General features: G+C 35.9%; 3 protein-coding genes across 9 annotated transcripts; 1 reads left to right on the forward strand and 2 right to left on the reverse strand.

Annotated features, from left to right (window-relative positions):
- Nucleotides 1-149: 149 nt before the first annotated feature.
- Nucleotides 150-7,432, reverse strand: LOC136852918 (pre-mRNA-splicing factor CWC25 homolog). The gene is given in 8 exon segments (XM_067127888.1): nt 150-525; nt 836-1,344; nt 2,114-2,362; nt 2,365-2,505; nt 2,995-3,158; nt 4,102-4,255; nt 6,310-6,519; nt 7,287-7,432. Coding segments are annotated over 8 exon segments (1,560 nt in total). The 5' UTR covers nt 7,305-7,432; the 3' UTR covers nt 150-410.
- A 588-nt stretch (nt 7,433-8,020) lies between these two features.
- On the forward strand, nt 8,021-17,282 carry LOC136852919 (protein brambleberry-like). Its single transcript, XM_067127889.1, has 13 exons — nt 8,021-8,273; nt 8,962-9,089; nt 9,621-9,749; nt 9,937-10,122; nt 10,633-10,855; nt 11,139-11,255; nt 12,355-12,617; nt 12,903-13,026; nt 13,137-13,305; nt 13,657-13,797; nt 14,433-14,568; nt 15,035-15,177; nt 15,941-17,282. The coding sequence occupies exons 1-13, from the start codon at nt 8,105-8,107 to the stop codon at nt 16,074-16,076; spliced, it is 2,064 nt and encodes a 687-aa protein (XP_066983990.1). The 5' UTR covers nt 8,021-8,104; the 3' UTR covers nt 16,077-17,282.
- LOC136852920 (RING finger and transmembrane domain-containing protein 2-like) lies at nt 17,275-27,538 on the reverse strand. 7 transcript variants are annotated; one of them, XR_010857267.1, is made up of 9 exons: nt 27,430-27,538; nt 24,619-24,800; nt 23,103-23,564; nt 22,322-22,452; nt 21,545-21,722; nt 20,774-20,927; nt 20,434-20,646; nt 17,917-20,106; nt 17,275-17,784 (listed from the first exon to the last, which is right to left on the reverse strand). XR_010857267.1 is itself a non-coding variant. In XM_067127891.1 (8 exons), the coding sequence occupies exons 2-8, from the start codon at nt 24,795-24,797 to the stop codon at nt 19,876-19,878; spliced, it is 1,548 nt and encodes a 515-aa protein (XP_066983992.1). In that variant the 5' UTR covers nt 24,798-24,800; nt 27,430-27,538; the 3' UTR covers nt 17,275-19,875. The 7 variants fall into 7 exon arrangements, 3 of the variants coding, with proteins under 3 accessions (XP_066983992.1, XP_066983994.1, XP_066983993.1); XR_010857266.1 differs by having other exon boundaries at nt 17,884-20,106; XR_010857269.1 differs by having other exon boundaries at nt 24,619-24,828; nt 27,430-27,454.
- Between the last annotated feature and the right edge of the window lie 294 nt (nt 27,539-27,832).

The raw sequence follows: 27,832 nt of genomic DNA on the forward strand, positions 1-27,832 counted from the left end.
TAATAAAAGATTAACATTGGTCTTCTATTTTGACATGGATGCAGGGTGGCCAAAGCATCAGGTTAATCTGGCTGCATCAGAATAGGGAAGCATCCCTAAGTCATGGAATAAGAATGTAAAGTACTTCATGGCTTAAAAGAAAGAAATTATTTCTACACAGTGTTTACTCTGTTTCAGGAAAAGACAGCTATGCTTAATAATGCAAACCAGTTAATATCATTATTATTATTTAATGTAAAAATACATTAGTCACTTAATATTCAAAATCCTGAAGTTTTGTATATACCAGGAAGACATAAATAGTTTTGCTAGGAACTTCAATCAAAATACTCTCAAGTTCTTCGGAAGCTTTTTTATCCTGTTCTTCGAAAACTTTTTATCCTAAGTACAACAAATGGTTTGCATAACCTTTACTTGCGGGCAAAGTTACTTTCCATGTGCGAAGAGCCCTTCTGCATGGAACTCACCCTTGATTTCACACGATCTTCAATGGAGCCCTTGGAGGCGGCAGAAAGGAGGTGGCTTCTATGGGTAAAAAAAATAAATATATAACATACCTAATATAGCTTGCACATCATTTTCACTGTGTAAATTTACATACACACCACAAATGTTAATTATTCACTTAACTTTGTTTGTTCAGTAGTTTAAAGATTCTGCATTTTTTAAATTTTGTTCACAAGACAATTGTAATCACTTTACTTCATGGGATTACAGTACCTGTTCCTCAATGGTTATGTACAGTGGGTAATTTCACATAAGAGATGAGAAGATCAGAATAGAATAAAAGATGGTCTGAAAAATATATAATTTAGTTCTCTATTTCACCACTCACCTTCTAAATTTACTAACATCCTTTTCCATCTCTTCTTCTCTTCTCCTCTCCTCAGCGTATCTCTGTACGTTCTCCTTTCGGTCTTCGTCCCTCTTGCGAGCCGCCTCCATCATTTCTTGACGTTTCTTCTCCATCTCCTTCTCCGATAGCTTCTGCTTGCCTCTCCCAGGGTCATCTCTGCCCCTTGAGTCATCTCCGTGCTTTCTGTCTCGGCTACGACTTCTGCTTCTTGCATGATCACGAGGATGTCTGTATTTCCCGCCATACTGATCGTGATTTTTGCCATAATTATCTTGATTCCTAGGCCTGTCCTCATATCTCTCTCTGCTCCTTTCCCCACCTCTGTTATCACCTCTGAATGCGTCTCTCCCTCTGTCGTCATATCTCCTCCTTTCAAATTCTCGGTTGCCGTATCTCTCGTCTTTGTTCGCAGTTCTGTTTTCTTGCTTTTCACTATTGTTCCTCCATCTTCTGGGGTCATTTTGCTTCTCTCTTGAGTCATACTTTCTCTGCAGTGACAAAAATGGCAAACTTTTACAAGCTGATAAGTTTGACTGGCTTTCATCCCTTGTACTCAGAAGAAAATATAACGCAATCTCCCCAAAAATCTGTTCCAAAACTGACTAGACAGAAATCAAAATAACATCTACCTGAATTCTACCCATCATCATGGGTTTCAATCCCCCCATAAAATCTATTTCAAGTCTGACTATAACGAAATCAAAAGGGCCTTATGAACTACAGGCCTAAACAGCAGAAGGTAAACAACTACAATATTAATAACAAGAACAACAAAAAAAAAGGAGTTACAGAAACTGGTAAACCAAAACAAGGAGACAACTATATCTTGAACAGACCAATCTGTGGAGTGTTGATGTAACAGAAAATTTGTACATATTTTTCAGAGAACAGATTCTTAAAACAGAACTAAGGGAAGATTCCCTTGCTAAATGATCCACGGCCTCATGAGATTCAGTTCTGTTCACCGAGGACACAAATATAAAACCCAATTTCGAGAGAAACATTATAAGTGCAAACCCCTTAATTTACTTTTGTATGTATCTTATTCGTTGCATAGTGCTGAGCTAAATGATGGAGTTATTCTTGCACTGGCTAGTTTAAAAGATACAGTATACAGCAAAATAATAAAACAAAATAGCATCAGATACCAGAGGAAACTAAAGGAAACATGTTAGGCTAACAAGGATACGCTTAAAAACTTCTATCAATAGGTGCAAGCTCCAATTCAACTTGCCTCTACTTCATATTTACTCTCACCTTTTTCCCTCTTTTGTCACTGTCTTCAGAAGAGCCACTTGAGTCGGATGAAGAGTCTCCTGATTCACCACTGCTAGCTGCTCTTTTCCTGACCTTCTTCTCAGCAGTTTTCTTTTTCCTTCTTCTATCGTCCTCTGAATCGGAAGAATCACTGGTGCTGCCAGATCTCTTCACTGCTTTCTTCTCCGCCGTTTTCTTCTTTCTTCTTCTGTCGTCTTCAGAATCGGACGAGTCACTGCTGCTAGCAGACCGTTTCCTCGCTCTCTTTTTGGATTTGCTTCTGTCATCTGAATCAGACGAATCACTTCCACGAACAGACTTCTTCTTTGCCTTAGCCTTCTTTTTGTTCTTTTTCTTCTTCTTCTTGGATTTTTTGACTTGATGCTAGATATCTGGAAAAGACCAACAAAATTTTTCATATACAATATGCACATATATGAAAGCATATCTGTCACCAGTACTGTATGGTCATCTGCATTCAACAAAAGAAGAAAAACTGAAGGAATTAAAAGGCTATTACAGAATATGGCAGCTTATGGTAATGAATGAATTAAATAGTGACTGACCAATTTTTTTTCATATGGCAGGCAGATGGCACTAGCTACTATACAGCAATGCCATAAAAGAACAACCTCGACAAAAGATATTCCTTTGGAAGACTAGTACAGTATCACGCTAAAGTATCAAAATCAGCATCACAACCTTAAGATAAGATGTTCTCTATGAGTACACGACCCTATAATTACTTGATATCAAAAGTGACTATTATATATATATCAACACAAGTCTTTTAAATTTACTCTCTAAATATCTGAATCTAACCACGAAGAATATTCAAATACCGCAGAAAATGATGTCATACCATTTCAGGTAAAACTAACCAACTGTTGCAACTGTTTCATCTTGACTGGATTGGCTGTAATTTCTCTTTTTGTTTCCTCTTCTCTCTGACGGATCAACAGCAGAGGGTCTTCCAGCAACTTACGCCGCATGTCAACTTGCATGTTATCGTTTCCTCTCCGGACAACAGACTCAGGGTTGATTTCTGAAATGTAAAGAATATATATTACACTTTATTTTAGTCTAAGGTAACTGTGGTGCTAAGGTACCTGGGGGTCCCAGTGAGTATCTAGAACCTGAAATAGATAATCCAACACTACATACCAATTCCAGAATACAATACAAAGGCCAAAATACATTAAACTATAACTAAAAGGTATTGGGAATGATTTTGGCAAAATAAATCAGGAAATGGTGTTCATACAGCGCCATATATACCAAGATTACTGTTACTGACATACTTTCTTCTTGGTGACAGTAAAAAACTTGGGAAAGGTACCTGAATACTACAGTATCAAGGTTAGCAATATGAACATTTCCCACTTTGACTAGTTTTTCCCATCTACCTAGAATTTTTGGAATTCCCATCAATCTCTGATTTTTCCAAATTCCAAGGAACTTCTCACTTTCAAGAAAGATATCTAGTATGTCTCCATTTGAGGTTCAATTTAACATCTCTTTCTTTTACCTTTCTTTAGGATTCCATATTTTTCATTAATAGATGCTTAATAAAAAAAACTGTTAACTATGTCTCATCAGATTTTAAGAAGAAAAAGTCAAACGTGTCAAAGTTCTGATAAAAGACATGACTATATATGCACAAATGTAGATATTTACAAGCTTTAAACAAATCAACAACATCCATACAGGCACATATTCACACGAAGTGCTTGAGGGAAAAAAAGATAGACCAATCCATTTTTAAGTTTACGCAAGCATTTTACTCTCCTGGTTTACAAAGTATGAGTATAAATGTATTTACTGTACCTACTGGGATTTAAACTGTACCACCAAGTACCACAAACTTTTATCAGGAAAACATGTTTCCGTAGCTACTAAAAGTATCACAAGTACCACAAACTTTTATCAGGAAAATATGTTTCTGTAGCTACTAAAAGTACCAGTAAAACACCTAACAAAACACTTACCATGTTCAATTGTGTAAACCGGCTTATTCTGCTGTTCAGTGGTGCCCGACTCTTGTGCCTTCTCTTCCATTTCTAACTTGACCATCTGCTCAAACGCAGAATCGATTTTACGGCCGAGCAAATACTCTTCTCGACTCACATGGCCCCCAGGACCCTGCATCCAAAAATAATTTGCCATGATTACAAAAAATAAGTTCATCCTGTACAAGGAGCAATATTATAAATATTTGGAAACACTGAACACAACTGTAATAAAATTAATAACTATTCTTGTAAACATAAAACAGAATCGTACTCAAAATATGAAAAACATTCAGTGCATTCTCGTCACTATATTCATCTGTATCCCTGCAATGCCGTACCTACATTCTAATACATTAGTACAGGACTGTATTTGGCTTTACTAAATTTATTATTATTATTATTATTATTATTATTATTATTTTAATTATTATTATTATTATATTATTATTATTATTATTATTATTATTATTATTATTATTATTCAGTAGATGAAACCTACTCATATGGAATAAGTCAACAGGGGCCACTGACCTGAAATTCAAGCTTCCATAGAATATAGTGTTCATTAGGAAGAAGTAAGAGGAAGTAAAGGGAAATACAGAAAGAAGAGATCCCACTTGTTAAAAAAGAAAAAATAAATTAATAAATAGATGAAAATGTATTAAAATGCAAGGAGTATAGTATTAGAGTAGTAATGCACTGCATCTTCGTTTGAATTTCTGAAGTTCCAATTGCACGACACCTTCTGGGAGCTGTTCCGCAGTGCAACGGTGTGAGGAATAAAGGACCTCTGGAACTGAGAAGTTAGACAGCGAGGCATAATTACTGCATATTGGTACTGCTGTTCAGCAAATCTGGTTGCTCTCGGCAGATAAAGGGGATCAGGGATCTATTGTGAATGTGACATCTCTGTTGAAATGCAACTTATGAAAAAGTGACAAACAAGAGACCATCGGTTAATGGTCCAAGTCACAACTGCAACTATTAGAAACCTCTGGCAGAAGCAGACAACCACACCAGAGAACAGTATTCTAATAAAGGAAGTACAAATGGCCTAAAACAAGTTGCACTGATTTTATCAATTATATGAAGCTTTATGAACAATACCTAACTTTTGCTGAAACTTTCATTAGACGTTTCTCAAAAGTTAGATGTGAGTCAAAAGTTACACCTAGAACAGTTTAAGCTTCAGACTCATTCAGCAAAATTCCATCAACCTGAAGGGGAGGATGGGGTGGGAAATCATCGGACTGCTTAGCTTCAAAAGCTCAGTGAAGCAGTTCAGCCTTTTCCCTAGGGCCAGCAACCAATCTACCATCATCTGTTAGTAGTGGTGGAATGGAAGACAAGTCTAATCCAAAGATAGATGATGATGATTTGGTCCACTGCAGATGAGGCTGAGTAATTCCTTCAAGTTTTCTCTTTAAGGAAATATTGTAATTTCTCTCGGCTATGTGGTAAGTTCTATTCGCAGCAGAGAGAGACTCAACGACATACTTTTTTCTGACAATATTTCGTATACATTATACACTTTACATTACAAAATGGCATTTGTGATCCACAACATTAAAAAAATATTATTGAAAATAAGTCGTACCAAATAAACATCAGTCCCAGTGCTTCTCTTGCAAAGGTTCATTCAAATTCTATTTTGTCTATGAACAGCCAAATGTATGAAAAATTTAAAAATATGAGAATTTCACACTGGTAAGAAAGCTCCTAAATGAAATGAGAAGAATTGCATATTTCAAACACTGAGACAACTTATAAAGGAATAACTGTTCTCATTTCTAATTAAAACAACTACATTTTCTTAAATAACTTACATTACCTATACTCCTTTCCTAACAGTTATTTCTAAACATGATTAATCCACAGAAGCATTTATGTCGCAGATTGCAATAGTTCCTAATACAAATGACAATGTCTTCATGACCAAAGTATGGAATAAACTAGAAAAATGCATATGTATCTGAAAGTTACAGGGTCTTCTAAGATCGCAATATAACAAAATAATATAGTAAATCAAATATCTTTTAGCAGGATTCAAAAAGATGCCTTTTCATATCTACAAGAAAATTGTACTCGGACCTTTACCAGCAATCTACCATTTACTTAAGAAATAATATAAAAAGCCAAAGAACACAAGTCTCACTCGAAAAAACCAGGTATTAGGCCTGTTACCTTGTACATCCAATCGAGTTTAGCATCACCCTTCTTCTCTATGGCTCCCGATTCCTCGGCAGTCTTCTGCAGCATCTCCCTCTCCCTTTCTTCCTTGAGTTCTCTCTGCAATTCCGCCATTTTCCGGTCTTCTTCGGCCTTCTGCTGCTCTGCTTTCCACACCCTCTCTTGATTTTTCAGTGTGTGAGGGTGCCATGATTTCTTCAGATTCTACAAAAACAAAAAAAAATACAGCTATATTAAAAGACTAATAATGAAAGCTATACCTGAATAAAATTTAAGCAAAAAATAAAGCTAAAATGGGGAATAAAAACTATAATTTATCAAGCAACAATTCAACAACAAAAATGCAAGGACACACTGTAAAAAAAATTTAAGATGAATACAGACAATAATCTTTGAGGGCAAATGCACGAAACATAGGCACAAGTATTGAAAAGGAATATACATGGAAACTAAAATAACAGGAAAATATACACATGGAATTAGGATCCTGTAGTGTAAATGATGCTACGAATGTTCAATTTGAGCAAAATCTTCATTACATTTTCCAGCATAGGGTATATAGACCCAAGCAAAAAAAAAAAAAATACTAATGTCATATGTAATATACATAAGCTACCTTGTACCATAAGGTTACATTTTATTTAATTACAAACTGTCTCTTGATTGTAAATTTGTCCGGGCACCATATCCACCTAACCTAACCTAGCCGCTTGATCCATCCTAAGCTATAAACAAGTGACCCTAACTATTATATATACAACCCGACTCATTTTTCTATGCCTAAACGAAAGTATATGGTATAAGGGCCTAAGCCATTACAGGTTATGCTTAGAGTTAAAATAACATCTGAGAGGTAGAAAGAGATGGAGTTATTTGGCTTCTCATAATTTTAACATAACTCTAACCTAAGCATATTACACTACAGGTTTATAATAAATCAGAATAAATATATCTAAATGGGAAATACTTACCAAATCACCTCCGCCCATTGTAATTAACTAACACTTCCTGGATAATAAGGATAATGGTGGTTGTTTTGTTTTGCAAGGCGAGGTTTGTAAACACAGCCTGGAGCCAGCACCTCATTGGTCGAAAAATCTAATACGTCATCAATGACGTCAAGTTTGTATACGTTTGCTAGGAATTTTCTATTGAATTTGATGTTTTAGAAATGTTCGTAAAATTAAATATATCGAAGTTTTACTTTTCAAAAATAAATTGTAAAGGAATTTTCTCATAATCATTTCCACACAATGAATAATGATTATGAATTTATCACATAGAAGTATCAATAATTGCTTCTCATCAAGACCATTTTTCCATTTTGGAAACATACAAAAGTTGCTTCCTAGAAATGGACTTGAAATTTATAAATATTTAAATGTTATATTTGTGGGATAAATGATAATAAAATTCATTGATAATTGTTTATATATAACGAATAATTATTACAAACTAATCACAGAAGTATCAACAGTTTCTCAGCGAGACCATTTTTCCAATTTAGAAACTGGTCAGGATATTGATTATTTTTCAACACTACATCCCTTAATTCTCAAAGTCCTCTTTCTTTACGACATCATCCCTTTAAAACGCATAACAAAGACATAAATACACTGCTAAGAAATAAGTTAAGACTCAAAAAACTAGATGGCGCTAAATAAATTCGGGAGAGTCGCTTCTTCTTCCTTTCGGGATCTTCAAGGAATCAGCTGTCCAGCGGGACGTTTGTTTTGGTGTAACGACTCCGACAGGTTTTAACGAGTTTTCGGTCCACTTCAACGTCGACATGAGAGTGCTTTATTTCGCCATATTTACCATTTCTCTGGCCCTGAGTGATGGAGCCTTGTTTAGCTGGCTGTTCAAGAGCGCTAAGAGTGATAAGGAGCAAAATGGCAGCGGGGAAAATAGTTCTGGCGGATCCTCCACAGGGCATCGCGAGGGTGCCCATTTTGGAGGTAGGTGAAGTACCGGTAACTTTCTTTATTAGTTTTAATTAGGGTAAATTTATTTAAGGTTAGTTAAGTACATTTTTTATTATTTTTATAAGCATAAGCTTATTTAAATTTTTTCAAAAGGGTAAGCTTATTTAAATTAGGTTAAGTATCGTTAATTTTGAAAATTATTTTTGATCAGGGTAAGGTACCGAGGTCGAGTATCGTTAATTTTCAATTTATTTTTGACAACGGTTTTGGAAATTGTTGGCCAACATTACCTAATATATTTTCGTCATGTAAAGTAATGCCCTAGTAATTTCTTTATTCATGTAAAACCAGGCTGTAGTTTAAATAGGCTAGACTACTTGTTAAGGTTTCATTTCCTTGTGTTACCAGTATTTCTGAAGTAGCCAAAATCTCAACTTAAATAGTTAACAAGTAGACAATATTTTATAGGCTTGTATAGAATTAATAACCCGTGTGGTTATGAGAAGTACAACTGCCATAACACTAAGAATGACTCGCACTACCAACATTGTCCACCATTTTTGGGGGGAGAATAACACACACAATAAGCCGTATCCCCCCCCCCAAGCTACTGAGTTAATATTATGAAAAATATCTTAGCTTATGATTTGCATATCATAAATTATAACTGGCTTGTTTATTTCGTGCAATTATTTTGTCTTCAACGTCGAATCTCTTGCAGATGTCAGCACAGATGTTTTGGCCATCAACGTGCCGTTTGAAGCTAGGTTGTCCGACGAGAAGTTTCTGATGGAAGCCGCTGAATATACGCCGTTGCAGTTATCTGAACTTGACAAGTGCCACCACCGAGTAAGTTTGTAGTTTACACCTTGATCCATTTCTAGGCTATAGCCAAAGACTAATTATGATGACATTTCTTTGCTTAAATTTTTGTGTAGGTTTAATGAAAAGGTTTTGTCTTTATTATTTTTAATTACAGTAGCTAGTGCATGTTAGAGTACAGTACAGTTTAGTTTCAAGTTTATCTTTGTCAAAATGCTAGTAATGTTTGAGTTCCTTGAAGTTGTTCATTATATGAATGTGGTCTCTTCTGCAAAATTTTCATTATCCTCTACCATTAAAGACTGTTCTGGGGTTATTTGTGTATGATAATTATTGCACATACTTGTGCATGCATGAAAATAATTGCATACTTTTAATTAAATTGTAGAATGGCCTTCAAACTTCATGTTCAAATGGTTTATGGAAGTCGTTTTGATTTACCTTTTGTTTCTTTCATAATGCTACTCAATGTTCTGCTTAGTGATAAAGTGTAGGTAGCTATGTACAGGGAAGGCCCTCATATTTACAAAATATCCTCATTTATTATATTCCATGTAGGTCATTCTGAGTCTGCAGACTTCATGTTACGATTTAACCAATGAAGAACTGTCCAAAGTGGCGGTAAACCTTTTCAACTGCCAGTCTTATGCTGAAGGTCGTCCAGTGTACCCTTGCAATGTGGATATGGTGAGCATTTTATTCATGTGACCATAGTATAAAAACTCTAAGAAATATGATTGGATAAGAACACTTTTTACAATATTGCTAATGCTTGTCTTCTTCCTGTCCAGCAATATTACTCCATGTGCTTGATCCTAATCATCATTCTTTAATTTCTGGGGAAAGGATAAATAACATTTTGTCCTCTTTTCAGACCCTAGAAGAATGTACCAAGAACATGGATCCCAATACTTGGAATGCCTATCATATTGTCTCGAACCGAGTCAGGGCAGTGTGCTACGCCACGCGACAAGAGCAGTTTCGTGCCAAAACGGAAATGACTGTAAACAAACTCATGAATTCGGCTGAACAGCAAGTTAGGTCTATGAATGAATTACAGGTATGTTGATAATAATGAAGAATGAGTTTTGTCAGTGAAATCCAGGAATAAAACTAAGCCACAAATATTTTTTGTTCATAGACAAATACAGACGAAAGGTAATCCTGTCAAGTTATTTAAGATTACCTTAAAGATTACCCTACTTGTAGGACTTTTATCCTTAAATTTGTATAGTTCTCAGGATAGGAAGTCTGTAGTCTCAGTCTCATGACAACTTACAACTCCAGATGGCACAAATGTATGTTTTGTGTATTCTGGTACTGTATACATACTTTATATTACTTTAAAGTTTGCTTTATGATTGGCAATATTTTACTCATTAAAACTACCTGCAGTATTTTTCTTAGTACTGTAGTCATCAGCATTTGTATGTTTGTGGAGTTCTGTTCACCCAGCCTTCTCTAGGACGATGATAATGACGAAAAGCTTACGGAACGGCTAAGGAATCAAAAGTGAACTGTATGTTAGTTAGAACACTGCATCATTTCTAAAAGTTCTTTCTGCACTCAGGAGAGCCAGGAAGCTCTAGGGAAGGCAACATCCGAGACATTTGAATCATTAAATGAAGGACACGAGTATCTGCGAAAACAGCAGAATCAGCTATCAGCAGCCCAACATACTATCCAGAGTTACGTCTCTTCCAATCTTCGAGAGCTGTACAAAGAAAAGAGAATAATAGCAGCAGGGCAGAAGGAACTGGCTCATATTACAGAGTCCATTAAGAAAAAGCTAGGTATGGAATTGCTGTGGGATAAAGTGAGTTTCTAAATCAATTAAAACTTAGTACACTGTGACATTTGCAAGATATGGTGCAGCACTCATCACATAAGATACATAGTACTGTACTGAGTTCACCCCTCCACTTTTCTTACAGCATCCACATTACTGATTTCCTAAAGAAAGGTGTATCTAATAATATATACTTTGTATTACCCTTCATTTTAATTTTTGGCAGAAAAATGATCCTTTGGTTTTCTCTGCTGTCCTAATCTTTGGACAAATCTTTTTGTAACCAGATGAAGCAAAAAGCCAGCTCTCGGTACAGGAGGAAAGCCAGAGAGATGCCCATAACCACATTCTTGAAGATCTCGCAGAAATACAAGAAGATGCTCGCCGAGTGTGGGAAAAACTTGGTGAGGTTTTTGCCTCTTCTTTCATAGTTTCCAAAGAAATTTTGTGAAATTAAAAATTCTACCAATACTGTAATTTAGGCATTTACAGTACATGTGACTAAAGTTGGAATATAAAGCGATTAGCATACCAGGATGGTTTTGCAGATGCGTGTCGGCATAAATATTTTTACTTCCGTTTTTCCTTTGGGGTAAGATGTAAAATGAGCTCTCTCCATTCGCTTCTGTTCTGTACTGTATCTCTCAATCCTTTCTCCGAGTTTTCTTGGGTTTTCCACAGGTCTTTGTCCTTCCACTTCCATATCTACTCTGCTTTTCTGATCAACTGTTCCTCATCCTCTTTCGTCCTGTGTCCAAACCATCTCAAGCTTTGAGTACATAGGGTAACTAGACACCGATCCATATTTCTAAAGTCTTAAAATTTGTCAGTAGTACAGTACTTTAACTAAAACAAAGAGAGTAGCTGACTTCACCAACTCTCTCTAAACTCAGGAAGCTGTAAGTAATCAGTTTTTGTTTAGTCTTCATACTATATACATTTAGTTTATACCCAGGAAATGTCTAGTTAAAGAAAGTTACTTAATAACTACGTGCCAGGTATGACGTACAGTAGCACTCGGTCAAATGACCTTCAACCACATATGATTATTTTATAAGTTATTTTTCTTTGTTTTAATACTTTCAGCAATAGATAATGAGAAATATCTGGTAACCTACTTACATGAATAGAAATTAGTTGTTTAATTTTTATAATAGATTTTTCAAATCTTCATAAAACCTGTGCTTTTTAAAACTAGTAAGAAGACATGCATACTGTATTGAATATGAAAATAACCCACAGGCAAGAAACCTCAAATTTTGAAAAAAAAAAATCATATTTTTAAAATGGAAAAAATCACATTTTTTTCATATACACAGGTAACATTTTCTCAGAACAGTAAGGTACATGATGTTAAATCATTGTGGCTATGATTTAGTAAGAAAATATGAAGTAATTCCCAAGACCTAAACTGTTTGACCACCTAGAACGCTAATATTAGTAATGTTTGAAGATTGTTCAATATTACACTATTTTACTCATGTGTGTTTTTCTTTTTACCAGATGCCAGTACTTCAAACATTCTCTTGAAACACGAAGAAACTATAGAAAGGTTTAGTCGCCTGGCACAAGACCTTCGGGACATGAATGACACCGTTCACCACCTAATGGATATTCTGCACGCAACCAGAGGCGCAGTCGAAGACAAGTTGTCATGGATTTCCACGCTTGTCGGTGGCACTGACAATACTGTACAGAAAGTGTACAGCTGTATTCTGCACATTGCATACTTTTTGATTGGCATGTTGGCTGCAAGTTTTCTTCAGGTGATTATATTGTTTTCCGAAGTTGTTCATAATTGTACACTAGTGGGTTAAGGGGAGTATTTACCAGATTTATAAATAATATGTCAGAAACAAACTAATTAGAAGGAATAGCTTTTAAAGTTTTGAATTTAAAAATGAGGATGCTGAATTATTATCAGGATTCACATCATAAATACAGAAGATTAGAAAAAGGCAAATGGAGAGTTATACTTTTCAAGTTTGAACTCAATGTGAAGTCTACAACAGAAATCATACCATCATTTCTACATGACACTCCATTTGCAGGTACCATACTTGACACGTGTTGTACTGGTTGTGTTAGTGCCACTGAATGCTATGTCAGAAATAAAGCACGAAAGCAGTTTGCAGTTTTCTACTCTGACTACGGTTTTGGCTCTCTGTGTCTTAAGTAAGTAACAATTTCATTCATTGTGTGTGGATATGAGGAACTGAAATACCTGTTATTTAAATTTTTTCACCTGCAAAACATATTTATTTTTATTTTCTCATTTTATCCAGTTAATTTGCTGGGTTCCCTCCTTATGGGAGTCTTTCGGAAGAAGGAAGGGCATTCCTCTATCAGGGATGCCGTTCTACATTGTCTGAAATATGAACTAAAGGGTTCACCATCAGATTCTGTGACAGTTAATGGAAGCACGTGTATAAATGACCTTTATTCAAGCACCACGTGAGTAGACAGCACATAATGTGGTTTTTTTTTCATGTTGGAAGAAGTTGCTTTTTATATTTCTTGTCTGGCCTATTTTTCTTACTTCCTGATTAATCACAGGACTTCAGCTCTTGGCAGTTATCAATTTTTATAAACTAGTGCTTAGCATACCATTTGATTTTGTTCAAGTTCTTACTATATATACATAATTGTTTATTATTGGAAAAGTTTTTTTTTTAGATATTTTTCGGGCTGCTCACTTTAATGTAGTATCTAAACTCTGGTCTAGTTAGATGCCATTTGTTAAGAAATGTATTTGATTGAAATTTATGGCGCCCGTTTTGCTAGTACAACGTGATTGTCTTCCAGAATTGTGACTAGTACACCCCCATCTAATCAGAACAGTGTCAATCATTCTTCCAATACAAGCAACGCTGACTATTCGAGTGATGAAGAAGAACTGCTCAAACCTGTCCCAAAAGAGAATCCAGCTGGATTTCTGAGGAAGCGGTGAGGAACACTTCTTCAGGTTAAATCTTTTAAATGTAGTCTTTGTTAAGGTACTCCTTGTGGTGACATACTTGCCATAATATATGAACTAAGTTTGGGATGATTAATTTTTTTCTAATAGTATTCTTTTGGTAACTTCATTGGATTTCACATTTGAGCTCTTAACCACATGGAGAGCATCGAGGCATACAGATCTCTGTCCTTTTGTCCAGAAACTCAGCTTTTGTAAAACTAGGACTTGTATTTTCATGATAAGATCTAATTCTAGGGGATTGTAGTATAGCTTTTGTAAAACTAGGACGTATTTTCATGATAAGATCTAATTCTAGGGGATTGTAGCATAGCTTTTGTAAAACTAGGACTTGTATTTTCATGATAAGATCTAGCTGTAGGGGAGTGTAGTATACCACTGCTATTGCTGTATAATTGGCTTATTCCTGGAGAGACCAAAGTCTCTAAGATCAAGTAGACTAGAGAGAAATCATTCCACACCAAAACTCATAAAGGAAAACATTAGCATAAATAGATTTATGTTGGCGGGGATAAACACAGTAATAGCTCAGCTGTACATGGCCACACCACATTTCCATTTTACACTTCTGACAAAATTGGTAAGTAAGATTTTTCAATTACAGGATCTTTGGAAACAGCTTGCTGTGTAGCACAGAAAAGGATATGGTTGGATCACCAGTTGAAACCAAAGAAAGTGTTACCTCACTTTTAGACTGTCAGAGCAACAACTCTAAAACTCATTCAGATTCTTTAGAAAATGTATGTACTGTACAGTTTTATATATTTAATAGCTTTAAATATTTAATCAGTCATCTATGTTCCTTTGTTATTGATGTATGTCAGTTCATATGCTCATATATATTATTTGTTTGTGCCATATTTATATACTCATAGTGGCATTCATAGTATTCATGTTGTAAGGGGCATTCCTGGCTGGAATTATGTAGTAATTCACTTTCTTCATGTAAATAAGATAAATTGACTGAGTTTGACTTTTTGTTCTCATTAGATTTACTAATACTGTAAAGCATTCTGGTTAAACTGCTATATGCAGTGCCAGTGGTAACTAGGGTTACTTTGCACTTGGCCAAAGCCAGAATATTTTTTATAGGTATTTTAGACTGTGAGAAGTTGACCTTTTAATTGTTAATGACAGCCTTTTCTACAGAAAGTAGACCAATTAGCATAATTACAAAATCCATTACTTCTACTCCCCACGTCGCAGGAAAAAGCAATATCCTCTGTTCGTCGACACCTACTAGAGCAGTTGGAAAATACTCGACCTCCTTCACACAACCTTAACTTCTCCTTGCGCAGCAGCTCGCGCAGAAGCACCCCAATGAGAGAGACTCCCTCCACGTCTCGCAGGTAATATGTTCGTGTTAATGAAAAAATTCTCCCCTGCAGCTTGGCAGCCAATGAACAGTTGAAGTGAACTTGCTTTCTGAAGCAACAAGTAGTACATATATTATTTTGCTGTTGCATTTTTAATATTTTCTTGATAAATTAAAATTTCATCGCTCTTACCGTGTACTTTACAGTAGTAGTTGATTCAAGTATCTGGCAAGTTGATATGCTTGTCAGTGTGGAATACAGTATTTGATATTTTGTCCAGCAACGTAATTACATTTTTCATTTATGAATTTGAACACTTTTTTAAGAATAATAAACAGTACTTTACAATTGTTGGTCATGGTTAGCATTCTCATATGCTTTGTGGGGTATTTAGTTTAAAATGTCCTGAATGGTCTTATTAAACAGTTATGTTGATAATATTGTACTATTGTTATTTTGGGCGTTTAAGGTGGGGAGTTGAATCTCAAGTCTGGGAGGCTAAACTTGGCAAATCAGTTAATCTTTATTGGGAAATATCGTTGTTTGTTCTAAAACAGTGGTAAGTTGAAGAACTTTCATTTAATTGCTTCCATTCCATATCTTAAATATAGTGACTTGATAGATGGCTACGTTTTGAGATCGATGTGTTTTTTGTAAACTGGTTCATGCAAAAGTTGTGTGGACTCTCTCTCTCTCTCTCCACCAACGAGACTTTTTTAATATATTCTTTTGCCCCTTAGATTTATAAGGCATTACAATATTATGAGTTTACAAACATTCGACTTAATTTTAACAGTGGAACGCCATCTAGAAGTATGACTCCCAAAAAGTTATGCGCGGCTGCCTGCAAAAATGGTCAGCTGTGCCGCAATGCTGCTGGGAATGATTCGTTCTACTGCCACAGGCATGAAACAAGCTCAATTTTATCCTAATGGGATGTTAGCTCAAGTGATTTACGGTGCTAGGTAACTCCATGGAGGTGTTAAAGTCTTAAGTATTTAAACAAATCTTTCCAATGTACAGTACTTGCCAACTCTATTAACTTATTTATTGGACCAGGGATACTGTATTGATAATCGTGGGTAGGAAGTACAGCTGTTAGGGCCAGTGACTTGTAATTGTAGATGGGAAATATAGCTGTTATTAATTTTTAAGTTGAGATTTAAATCTTGAGGTTCTGTCGACTTCATCATGAGGACTTGCAGTTTTCTCTCAATATTTAGCTATACTTTTATACATTATTATGCTTAAGTACTATATTAATTTGTCATAACCCAGTATTTATGATACGAAAATGTAGTTTGTGTGGTACATATATTTATTAAGATTTTTTAAAAATGGGGTGTGTGTGTTATGTAGGGTTTGCCTTAAAAAGAAAAAAAATTTGTGTGGGGGTGTACCCTTAAGTACCAAGCTTAGGATTCTATGTAGTTGTAATTTGTTCCATCCAATTGTTTACAGGTGTTTAGGTAATTTTAAAACCTTTTTGTATGTGTTAGTTATACATCCTTAGTTTTCAAAGTTTTTCTGGTACTTTCCCATATTTTGTCCTTGTACTAAACATAAACCATCATGATATAAACCGTTATGTTTAAGGGCATTGTTTGAGCCTGTCTCCAACTAAATTTAGGGGAAACATCAACAATTGTTTTGGCTTGTGACTAGACTAAATTTACCAACATGGAACTTTAGTATCTGGTGAAAGTATTACTGTACACAGTGTCCTTTACTCTGGGCAAAATCAATTCGCCATGGTTGTGCATTCCATTTTAAACTGTAGCAACTTGAATTGCAATAGCTACATTGAGTTTGGAAAAGCTTAGTTTCAAGGTTCTTGGACACTGAAATATACAGTCGATATGAGGGATTATGGCCAATTTTATCAATGTGTTTTATTATTGGTGTCTGCCATTGTTTTTAGCTTTTTGCACAATTTCACAATTTTTTTTATATGCTTTGGTGTAAGGACCCAACTAATGATGAGTGATCATGCTTTATATATGTATTTGACATTATTTAAATACTTTGCATTCCATTAATTATTGACTATATGACCAAATTTTGTAAATTCATACATTTTATCGCCCCTTGAGAATTTGTACATAGCTTGACTGAAAGTAAACAACTGCCGTTTTTAAGTACACTTTATTTTCCTGTATCACTGTAAATACCTATGTACTTTTGGTTTCCACAAGTGTGCATATAACTGTCATTTTTATAATATCTAAAAAAAATTCAAATGTTTCCTAACGGGCAAGCCTGCTTTTTCCATTTTTATCTGACAAAGGCAATGAAAGACCAGTAAACATTACTAGGGTATCAGTAATAGCTATTTTATGACCATAAATAAAATGCCTCAGGAGGTGGGAGAGTTACTACTTCACTCGCTAAAGCTATACTTCACCAACGTATAAAAGAGACAAACACTTGGAAGTGTTTCTCCACAAAAAATTACTACAAAAAGAAGTAATAACACTGCACAGTACTAATGCGACTTCATACACCAATGTAAAGTGGTTCATGATCAACATCAACCTCCCTTACACACACTGTATTATTTTCCAGCAGGATGATGAAGTCTGGATTTTAAAGCTGGGTCAAAATAGCTTTGGTGTTTGCCGTTACGAGAGACTGGTAAGCCTCTAGCTGAAAAAGGGATGAGGCTAGGAAAGCCTCTAGCTGAAAAAGGGATGAGGCTAGGAAAGCCTCTAGCTGAAAAAGGGATGAGGCTAGGAAAGCCTCTAGCTGAAAAAGGGATGAGGCTAGGAAAGCCTCTAGCTGAAAAAGGGATGAGGCTAGGAAAAGCAGAACATCTTTACTGTTCAGAGTGAACGAAATAGGATATGCAGCTTCAATAAAGGAATCAGAATTAAAATGTATAACACTCCCTAAATGATCAGATAGTACAGGCAAGAGTGAGAACATACAAACAGACCGTTAAACAGCAACTTCCTAGCAATGAGTGACATAGTTGCACCCCTACTTTATAACAGCCAGATAACCCCAAATTTAATTTCCTCACTAGCTAACCTTACAATGTATCCATCACTTACCGGCAGTGCAAATTCTTAATCCCCCCCCAGTGTCTTATTTTTGCCTTTGGCAAATGAAAGCAGAATTAAATTACTCAGGTTTGTACCTGTATAGGAACACAGACTAGAGAAATTATAAACTTTAAGATGAAGTAAGGTACACAATACATGTATCAAGAAAACATCACATCACAGGACTGTAATAACATCAAAATAAGAAAAAATAACTATGGCTTATCAAATCTAGCAAACCTTTCCATAATGAATTCCGCATTACAACACTTATCTCCTTGAATAAAAAAACACACTGGAAGAGAATATTACACCTTTCATTAAAAAGAAGGCTCTTATACATACAGATCATTAACTCTATTATGCTCTGCAAAATGTCTTCATACTAAATCATTTTCCTAAGCAAAATGTGGAAGAATCACTTATAACAAAGAGGAAATATCTAGCTGAGATGCAAATTCACCTACCACTTCTCAAAAATGACTACTGAAATTTAAGTACAAAGAGTTATAATATCCAGTATTACCTCAATACAATTCGCATATAACCGACAGTTGATAGTGCTGAACAACGGTTTGCTCTTCAACTAAGCAACTGTCAACAATCATGGTCAACACACTACACAGTACCCAAATACTCATGTACTCTGTAAGAGTGCAAATTAACTTACTTCAAGGCTTAAATATGTAAGGACAGAGATACATACAGCAATGTTCCAGTAAAAGAAATAATTCCCATATAAAGCATGATATAAAGACATGATGTACACTTGCTAAACTGTGAAAAAGCCACCTCGTTCCAGACGTGATTCCCCTGAAGAAACAATACAAAGGCAAAGTTCAAAGCTCATTTCACTGGTAAGCCTTTAGAAGATCCATAGATAAAACTCCCACTGCCACTTTTACTTCCAGGTACAGTTTATAAAATGTGATTGCTAACTTCTAACAAGTCACAAGTTAGCAAACTTATGCCCTGCGATGTCAAACAACAGATGATGGAATATGAAACAGTAATGTCCACAATATCACAGCTTATGGCTTCTACAGGTATATCAGCTGTGACTTTGTTTAAAATGGTCTTTGGATGAGAAAAATCACTAAATCATGGGTGCCAATTAATTTAAAAGATGGTAACAAGTTGGACAGCTAGCTGAGAGGGACCAAAAGGGATGGATGAAAAGTCAAATTTAACTCACAAAGAACCTCTGACACAATGATTGAGGCACAAAGCAGGTGGTACACCTCTCTCAAGATAAATAATCTTGAAAAGAATTAAGAACAGATGATTTTTTAACGAATCTTCTTATCAAATTCTCCCTTATAAATTCCACTGAATATAGCAAAGGCATCCTTCAGAAAAACTGTTCAGTGTCCTCTTTTGAAAAACACTAGAGTGGTCTGAAATCTCACAAGAACATTTGCAGAACATTAAAAACACCTTCCTAAGTGTGAATGTTATTCCAACTTTACAACTGAGTCTGTGAGCACTTAAGGAGTTTTAAAATTTGAAATGCCTTCAATTAATAAAAAGGTTTCAGAAATATTCTTCCAGCGAATATAACCCCTACTACAAAAATTAACTAATTCATAACAAAAGAGGTATCTGGTACAAATATGTTCAAAGAACGTAAAATGTAATACCTCTGTCTCTAAGGATATCACAAGTTTTACATAGTTGGATTTCTTCACTAGTAAAGCTGCAGGAAGTGCGACGTTCCTCCGTCTCTCCAGGCAGGGTCGTCGGCTACTTGAGTCCGGCACATTGGGCAGGTCTGTTCATGGTCTAGCCACGTAACGACACACTGCTCACAAAATATGTGCTTGCACTGAAGCATTGTGGGTAACTGGAAGTCATCATGACATATTGGACACACACCAGCATCTTGCAACTGAGCTTTGGTGGGTGTGCTCCTATAACTCTATATAAAAAAAGAGTGATATCATTAACTTTGAACAAAATCCTTGAAAACATTCTGTTTTATAAGACAAATGCTTTACTTACAACTATGAGCAACTAATTTCACCTAGTGAACTTCTTTATGCACATCACTTTCATATGTTACAAAACTCAGTTATCATGCCCTAACTTTACAGGCTGTTTTGTATTTGCTACTTTTAGTTGAAGGCTGTAAAAGACTTAATAATAAATACTGTACGATTCTAAATCCAAATCATTTTTTGAAAATACACTAAGACCTTCTCAAATAAAAAATGAAGACACTAAGAAAAACAAACAAAATACTTACAACATTGTGTATAAACTTGTCAACAGCGTCATGTAGACTTTTCATCCTGACAACTACATCAGGGCCTTTACAGACCAAATATGTAGCCGTGAGTATAACACCAATTAAAATCTTTGGTCCCGAGTATCCAAGAAGGTATGAAAGCCACGGCTGAATTGGTATCAATGATCGGTACAGCTGCGAAACCATCTCTATGACCAAGAAGTACTTTCCCTGAAGAAAGAAATATATGCATGAACACACTGTTGTGACAGTTCCCTCAGCTGATGATATATTAGTTAACAGTATAAAACAAGTCACTTAGAACAATCGCAAAGCAAAGCTAATGTTCAATACTCACTCTATTTTGATAGTGCATTAAGGAATGAGGAAGTATGGTGACAAATGTTTTCAACAAAACTGTTACCAGTTTCAAAATATAATCGGACACAATAACGATCCACAAGAGGTCTAGGACTCCGAAACCATCTCTGTCAGGATGGATGAGCAAGACACTGAAAAGGAGAGGTTATTCAGTTACCAAAGAGGTCCTTTCTCAAGGTTAACCAAATAATAGTCAATTTAGCATAGAATGTGCTGAAGTTAATAGAAAAATTTGTAACTAAAGTACATACACAGTACCAAGGCTCAAAACAGATCACAAATATTATTCCAATAAAATCTGTTGTCCAGTTTTTGCAACATTCAATGTTTTTGGCATTCAATCAATTCCCTTCTGGGGGAAAGCATTCATGTCGTCTGGAGTATTGAGCAAAATGAGAGAGTATCTGTCTGAAATCTCATGCATTTGCAATCTAAGATTAAAACTGGACCTCCATGCTAAAATTTTCACTCCAGTAAACACAAGCTTCTTCTCATTGCCCAGGAATCAGTGTGGTAATGAGACCAACATTAGGATTGTCACTATGATGATGACTCCGTCTAGACTGACTGCTTGTAGAACAAGCTTTTGTGTAATCAAGTTCATTTTTGTGAATTACAAAAGCAAGGCACCCAAAGACTTTAAACTGTTGTTCTCAATTATGTAAACACTGACTGCATTTTATGACAAGAACTCTTGACATTTACTTTAAATTTGCCCCCACCAAAACAATTCGCACCACAAGCTTACGTGTTGATGAGCTTGTCACTTCTGTAAGAGTAACAAAGCAGGAATACACCAGCTGGTATATTGACAAGAAGCGCTAACAACGGCTTGACAGATCGTCGTCCTTGTCGTGCAATGGATTTTTTCAAAATGTTATTACTCCATACGAAGCCAATTACGAGCGTCAACAAGACCAACAGACCTGTAAGAAAGGTATGTTTTAAAAGCCTCGAAGTAAGGGATTCTTTTTCATACCACAGGATCTTACAGCGGCAGAATAAGTAACTGTTACAATTTCACAAAAGTACATCGCTAAACAAGGAAGTAAAAATTAGGCCTTGGGAATTTTGAATGGTATGTAATCCATACAGAGATCAAAAGAACATGCCTTAGCTTTCACTACCTTTATTATCGTCGTTACGAATCAATATCCACAAAAAGATACAGTGGCTATAAACTGTTAGGTAAAATAATAGCATTTTCACAGAAAAAAACTTCCATCAAAAATTACTCAAGCCTTCCCACACTACACCAACTTATTTATGTTTCAATCACACCACATCTCCCAGCTATCACTGGGAACCAATAAAATATTGAGGAATGAGGGCAAGTCTTGAGGGGGAGGAGGATAAACTGGGTAGGGATGGTGAGGGTTGGGAGGGGGGAGGAGGAGTTCTCTGCCACTTTCGTACGCAATGGAATCATCATCACCGCAGCACATGCATAGTCACATAACTTCACACTACCATAAACACTGCATTCCTGACAGGAAAATTAAGAGGAGAGCTACAGTTAACTCACCTGTAAAATGATCAAACACTGCTTTGGCCAATATAATCAAAAAGAAAATGCAGTAATGCCAGGCAACGACCAACACGCTGCGTATTTCGGGGAACTGGTTCAGCAGGTCTGACAGTGAGTCACTTGCACTTCTGTGGACGATGTTAAAAAAAGGATTTACCGAGGCATCATACCAACCTAAAAACAGTTGTCATAATACATAGTCAAGTCATCATCATAAACATCCTGAGACTGCAAAATCACCAGATGACTTGCAATTATTTCTGGTCTTCACAGCTCCTAAAATCCTGAATTTTTTTGGTGTATTTAATAAAAATTCCTGGCAAATATCCTGCTGTAATGATTTTGACATCATGCTTCTAATTATGTAACAGGTGATACTACATAGCCTTAGAGCCAAAAGCAAATTATGCGCTGAGGAACACAAATATAAAGAGAGAAAGCAGAGCCTCATAAAATATTATATACCCATTCCTATTAGACAGTTTAAACAGACCACCAATTCAACAAACTTATTCTGGTGGGTTTTGGGCGAAGAGTTTGTTTTTGTGATAAAAACTGTACCCTCTCAGCTGCTTGCAAATACCTCAGTATATATTTAAAGACAGGCTGATAAAAATATTTGTTCTAATTTCCTTAATCTCTCTCATTCTTGAAAATGCCTATTGATCGGAAAAATGCTAGAACTTTTCGGCTATCAAAATTGCTAAACTATACTATGAGCAATAAGTACAGGTAAATACAAAGTTCCACAGTTACTGATATTTAAATAATACACTACCTATTAGTAGTTCCAGAAGTTGCGCCATCATCACTCGAAGTGTCGGAGTAGCTGGCATTATCACTCTCACTTAAACTCGTACTCGGTGCTTCACGGGGTATTAGGGGATCTGTGGAGGATGCAACAGCACTGCTATCGTCACTTCCATTCGCCGGAGCATGCGAGGAGTGAGAGGTATTCGTCACAGACGTGAAGGCAGAATCATTTTCCGCGTCCTGGTGCACTGGAATGCTTGAAGTGTTAGAAGGAATACCGGTTCCTCTGGTGCTGGATTCAATGTCGATGACCACATTCTGTCCGCTGTCAGGAACTTCTTGCTGGCTGTCATCGACATGCAATCCTGAAGGATGATGACTGTGTTGCTGTTGCCAGGGATTAGAATCTGCTGCCTGATCACTCACCAGAGGTACACTTTCCAGCACAGAGCTTTGTGTCTGGCCATCTAGATGTCTTTGGTGCAGTCTGTGGAGGATAACTTTGTCAGTATAATGAAAGAGAGAAATGATACTACAGGCTCTCAAACTTGTACCATCAGTTTACAATGTTCAGAGAAATGTAACATCAATTTTAGTCAGGAGGACTTCAAAATCCTCACTAAAGCTAACTCTCACGAAGAATTTAAGACAGCAGAGTCCATTTTTATCAAACTTAACAACCATACTTTTAAACTGAGGTATTTCTTCTCCTTTGAATATACTATATTCATTACTGTATGTGTATCTCAAGAACTTTTCTTGTTACCTTTTTGTTTATTTCTTATATCTAGTTAAATAGTTCGATGGAGTTTTATTTGTCATTAACTTGTTTGTTTCTTTGTTTGTGCACAGATTTTAAGCTTACAGTATTCCAATTTGATTTAAAATTATTGTATACTGGGCACAACGTTATTTTAATTCAATTTCTCATTAATAATTCTTTCAACTTGAGAGAGCAACACAAAGAGGAGTCCAAATGTCATAATATTACAAATGGTATCACCAAAATAATGGTAATTACATTATTATTATTACTGTTATTATTTATAAGTTCACTTGAAATGACAGCAAAAACCTGAATAATTTACCAATGCACACGGTGCTGTATATGAAAATTATTACCAGGAAAAAACTGTATAATGTATGCTATACAGGCAGTTCCCCAGTTACGACGGCCTTGACTTGAGTCGATCTGATCTTTCAATGCTTTTCAAAAATATTCATAAAAAATCTGTCTCTGACTTGAGGCAAAAATCCTAAGTTAAGGCAGTCCAAACGTTAAGGTGACGTTAGGTTGGGTACTAGTTTCTGAGTGCTCGTGTAAATAAGTAAGTAACACCATCCTTCCAGTGTGCAAGCCAACTGCAGGATGAAAGGTAAGGCTTTAATCACTTTTTTTATTTTTAGAAATTTTTAAAAGTTAAGATACAACTTTACACTACCTCAGGAATGTATCTCCGTTGTAACTTGGGGACTGCCTATACTGTAGCTAGAAATAAATACTGAAAGATCCTTCTGATACAGATATACTGACTGCTTACCTTCGAGCATATGTACTCAAGGTACGCTGACGTGTCTGTGCTACGAACGGTCGAAGAGATGTGAACACCTGCCGCCATGTGTTGGAATGAAAGCGACCGGTGAGAGAAATGGGCAAAACACTGCGTCCTGTCCTTTCCTGCTCCTCCGATCCCAGGATTCGTCGCCCATGGCCGGCCATACTCTGCCAATACCAGGGATTAGACAATACTCTCCCAATACCAAGGATTAGACAATTATGAAATTATATTAAGACTATATAAAACATTACAAAAAATTTAACTTTGCATGCCATTTTAGTGTTTCATGGTACCTCATGCTAAACAGTTTGACATTTGAGTTCTTTATGTATTGTAAATTACAAACAAAACCAAACATTAGATAGTTAGTTGGAGTAATGTTATCTTACATTTTCACCCAATATGCGAAGACCAACAACTCTCTCCTTTTGGACTGGCGTCTGAAGCTTGTGAACAGATAATATGTGGCCAAATCCTTTAATTTTTCAAGACCAAAACCCTACCTAAACCTCATATTTTCTCAGCCAAAAACCCTAACAACATCTTACCACAACTTAGGGCCTGCGGTGGCAAAACGTCAATATAAGATCAAAATAAAATCGCATCATGTGTATGCTTCTTTTTGACAGCATGATGTTCTTTACTCATATACAGGAAAATTTAGCAAAGTACTCATAATCAAGCATGCCACCTTGAACAGTTGGCTTTTTACGACTTAACAATGGGTGATCACTTATGTAATTGACATGAACTTTAATTATTTACAGTATTCCATGGCAGAGAGTATTTTGTTCTATTAATGCAAAAACAGAATTTCGACATTAAACAGAAAGCCACACACTGTCCATGCGATTATTTCGACAATCACTACTGTACTAGAAAATTTAGCATGCCTGCAAGGAAATCTACTATAAAGTTTAATCACATTTATTTTAAATTCTCTTCCTTTAATCTAACAACGCACCAGAGATTTTTAACGATGGGAACAAGTTCGGTGAATACTGATGAAAATCATTTTTATTCTCGCTGGTTTATAACAAAGTTTTATATTCGTTAAAGGACTGTACACAATTATAAGAAAACCTGATCCACACAAGGTAGCTTACTGTGGCTCTGATCTACACATCGTCACGATAACGCACACTTAAAAATCATACCGTCATCAACAGCAGCATAGGCTACATATGTAAAAAAAAAAAAATAAAAGTAGGCGCTATAATCTTAAAGAAGTATGAGTGCCACATGGACATACATAATGTGATATTTCAAATGCGACATTTTAAGTATTTAAATGCATACATGCAATAACGTTTAAAATTCATTATCAAACAATAACCATTATATTAAATAAAGACTTTTCTTTGAAAGGGGGAAACCCCACCAAGGCCCACCCCTGACCAACCTAGAAAAAGAGGTATTTTTCTAGCATGTTCTATTTGACAACTGATTATGAAACAAAAGTTATTAGGCCCTTGCATTTGGTTTCACCCTTTTTTATTAATTTATTTGATTCAATTACGCAACATTATCCACTTCAGATTTTCAGTGAAATAAGCCTTTGTCCAGAATTTTCAATAATACTTGTAATATGCAAACAAGAAGGTAAAATCAATCAGGTTAAATATCAACAGTGACAAAAATAGAGCCTGCATGTAATGAACTTCCCAATACATTAATATCTCAAACTAAATTACTACAATAGTTTGTTAATCACTGAGATGCACCATCACGGAAATTCTTGTCTTCTTGTTTAGAGAAGCGATTTCATCTGAAATTTTCTTCAGTTCAGCAAATGATCTCGATGACTTCTCCAACTCCCGGACTCTAAAAGAGCCTGAGCGGCAGCTATACGTCACTTTGAGACAACATTACTCCCCTCCTCTCCTCCCGTCATTACAATCTTCCAATAAAACGAAAGATAGTTTTGGTCAAGGGCCAGATTTATCTGGATAGTACTTGCTCTGGTGATTATTTACACAAAACTTTATATATTATGGTTAATCAACATATTAATAACCAAACAGGTATCCACACTCATTCAACACTCATGTATTCTTGCATCTATTCAATTATAAACATTGATTTAATTTAATCCTTTCAAACTTTAAAGTAGGATTTCCTCAAAAAGGTAGGTAAAGTAGGATTAAGTAGGAGGGGGTCTGAAGGTTACCTGTTCTTTTTCGTTTTCTTTAGTCAAAAAATTATCCTAAATTAACCTAACCCATTGTAGGATGCTACGCCCTCGCCTAATTACCCTGGGGGTTTTGCTAGCCTACTCTACGACACCTACCACCTGAATCTTTTGTGCACATACACTGAAATTTGAAAAATGTCAACTCAAACGCCCACCAATAAAACACACCCGAAATTACTTTTATTTTAACGAATTAAAATCTCGGACAGACGTGACCTTCCCACGTCAATTAACCCGAGCACATGTTCCCAGGCTGGCCTCTCCAGGAAGGTCTCGCCTTGACACGTCCTAACCTATTTGTAGTCTGTCAAATCGGGAATAATAATTATATATTCTGTTTAAAATTTCATTTTTGTGAGAAGATTTTGGTTAAAAAGGAATTCCGTGACTGAGACACGTCGAAATCCGACGTTCCACTTTCGGCCTTTAATCCTGTGACAAGGTTACTAAAAGCTTCGCTACACGACGCATATTTGGCCTTTCCTCCCTTTCAGTCTTCATTTAAACTACTAATTAACACGAGCCAGTCCTCCATTGTTAATTAGGGCATCCAGGACGCCTCAAAACACGCAAAACATTGAAGATTCAGCGTAACTTACAGGCCGATGGAAGGGAATCCTATCAGTAGTGTTTTGATGGGGAAAATTGACGTAAGGGTCGACGCAGCTCGGGACCGGAGCTTCCCATTGGTCCGCGGGTTAATGACGTCATCGTAACCTTGTGGGGGATGTATGACGTCATTGCCACACCAAAAATGTTTAAGTTTTGCCTGTTTTTATAACGAATTGATGCCTTTGTTGTCGTTATTTATGTTTAAATAGTGAAATAGTACATCTTTTTAACTATTTAAAAGATATAACATCTATTTACTCTTTAAATTTCCGTGATAGTACGGGAGACATGATAACTTTCCCGTTGCTTGCACTGTTTTCCTGCTTTCTCTCACACCAACAACAAATATGCCCCATTAAGATGTGGCTTGGCTTCAGCAAAGAGGATTAA

This window comes from Macrobrachium rosenbergii, chromosome 26 (assembly GCF_040412425.1).
Source record: "Macrobrachium rosenbergii isolate ZJJX-2024 chromosome 26, ASM4041242v1, whole genome shotgun sequence".
In the NCBI taxonomy this organism is placed as follows: domain Eukaryota; kingdom Metazoa; phylum Arthropoda; class Malacostraca; order Decapoda; family Palaemonidae; genus Macrobrachium; species Macrobrachium rosenbergii.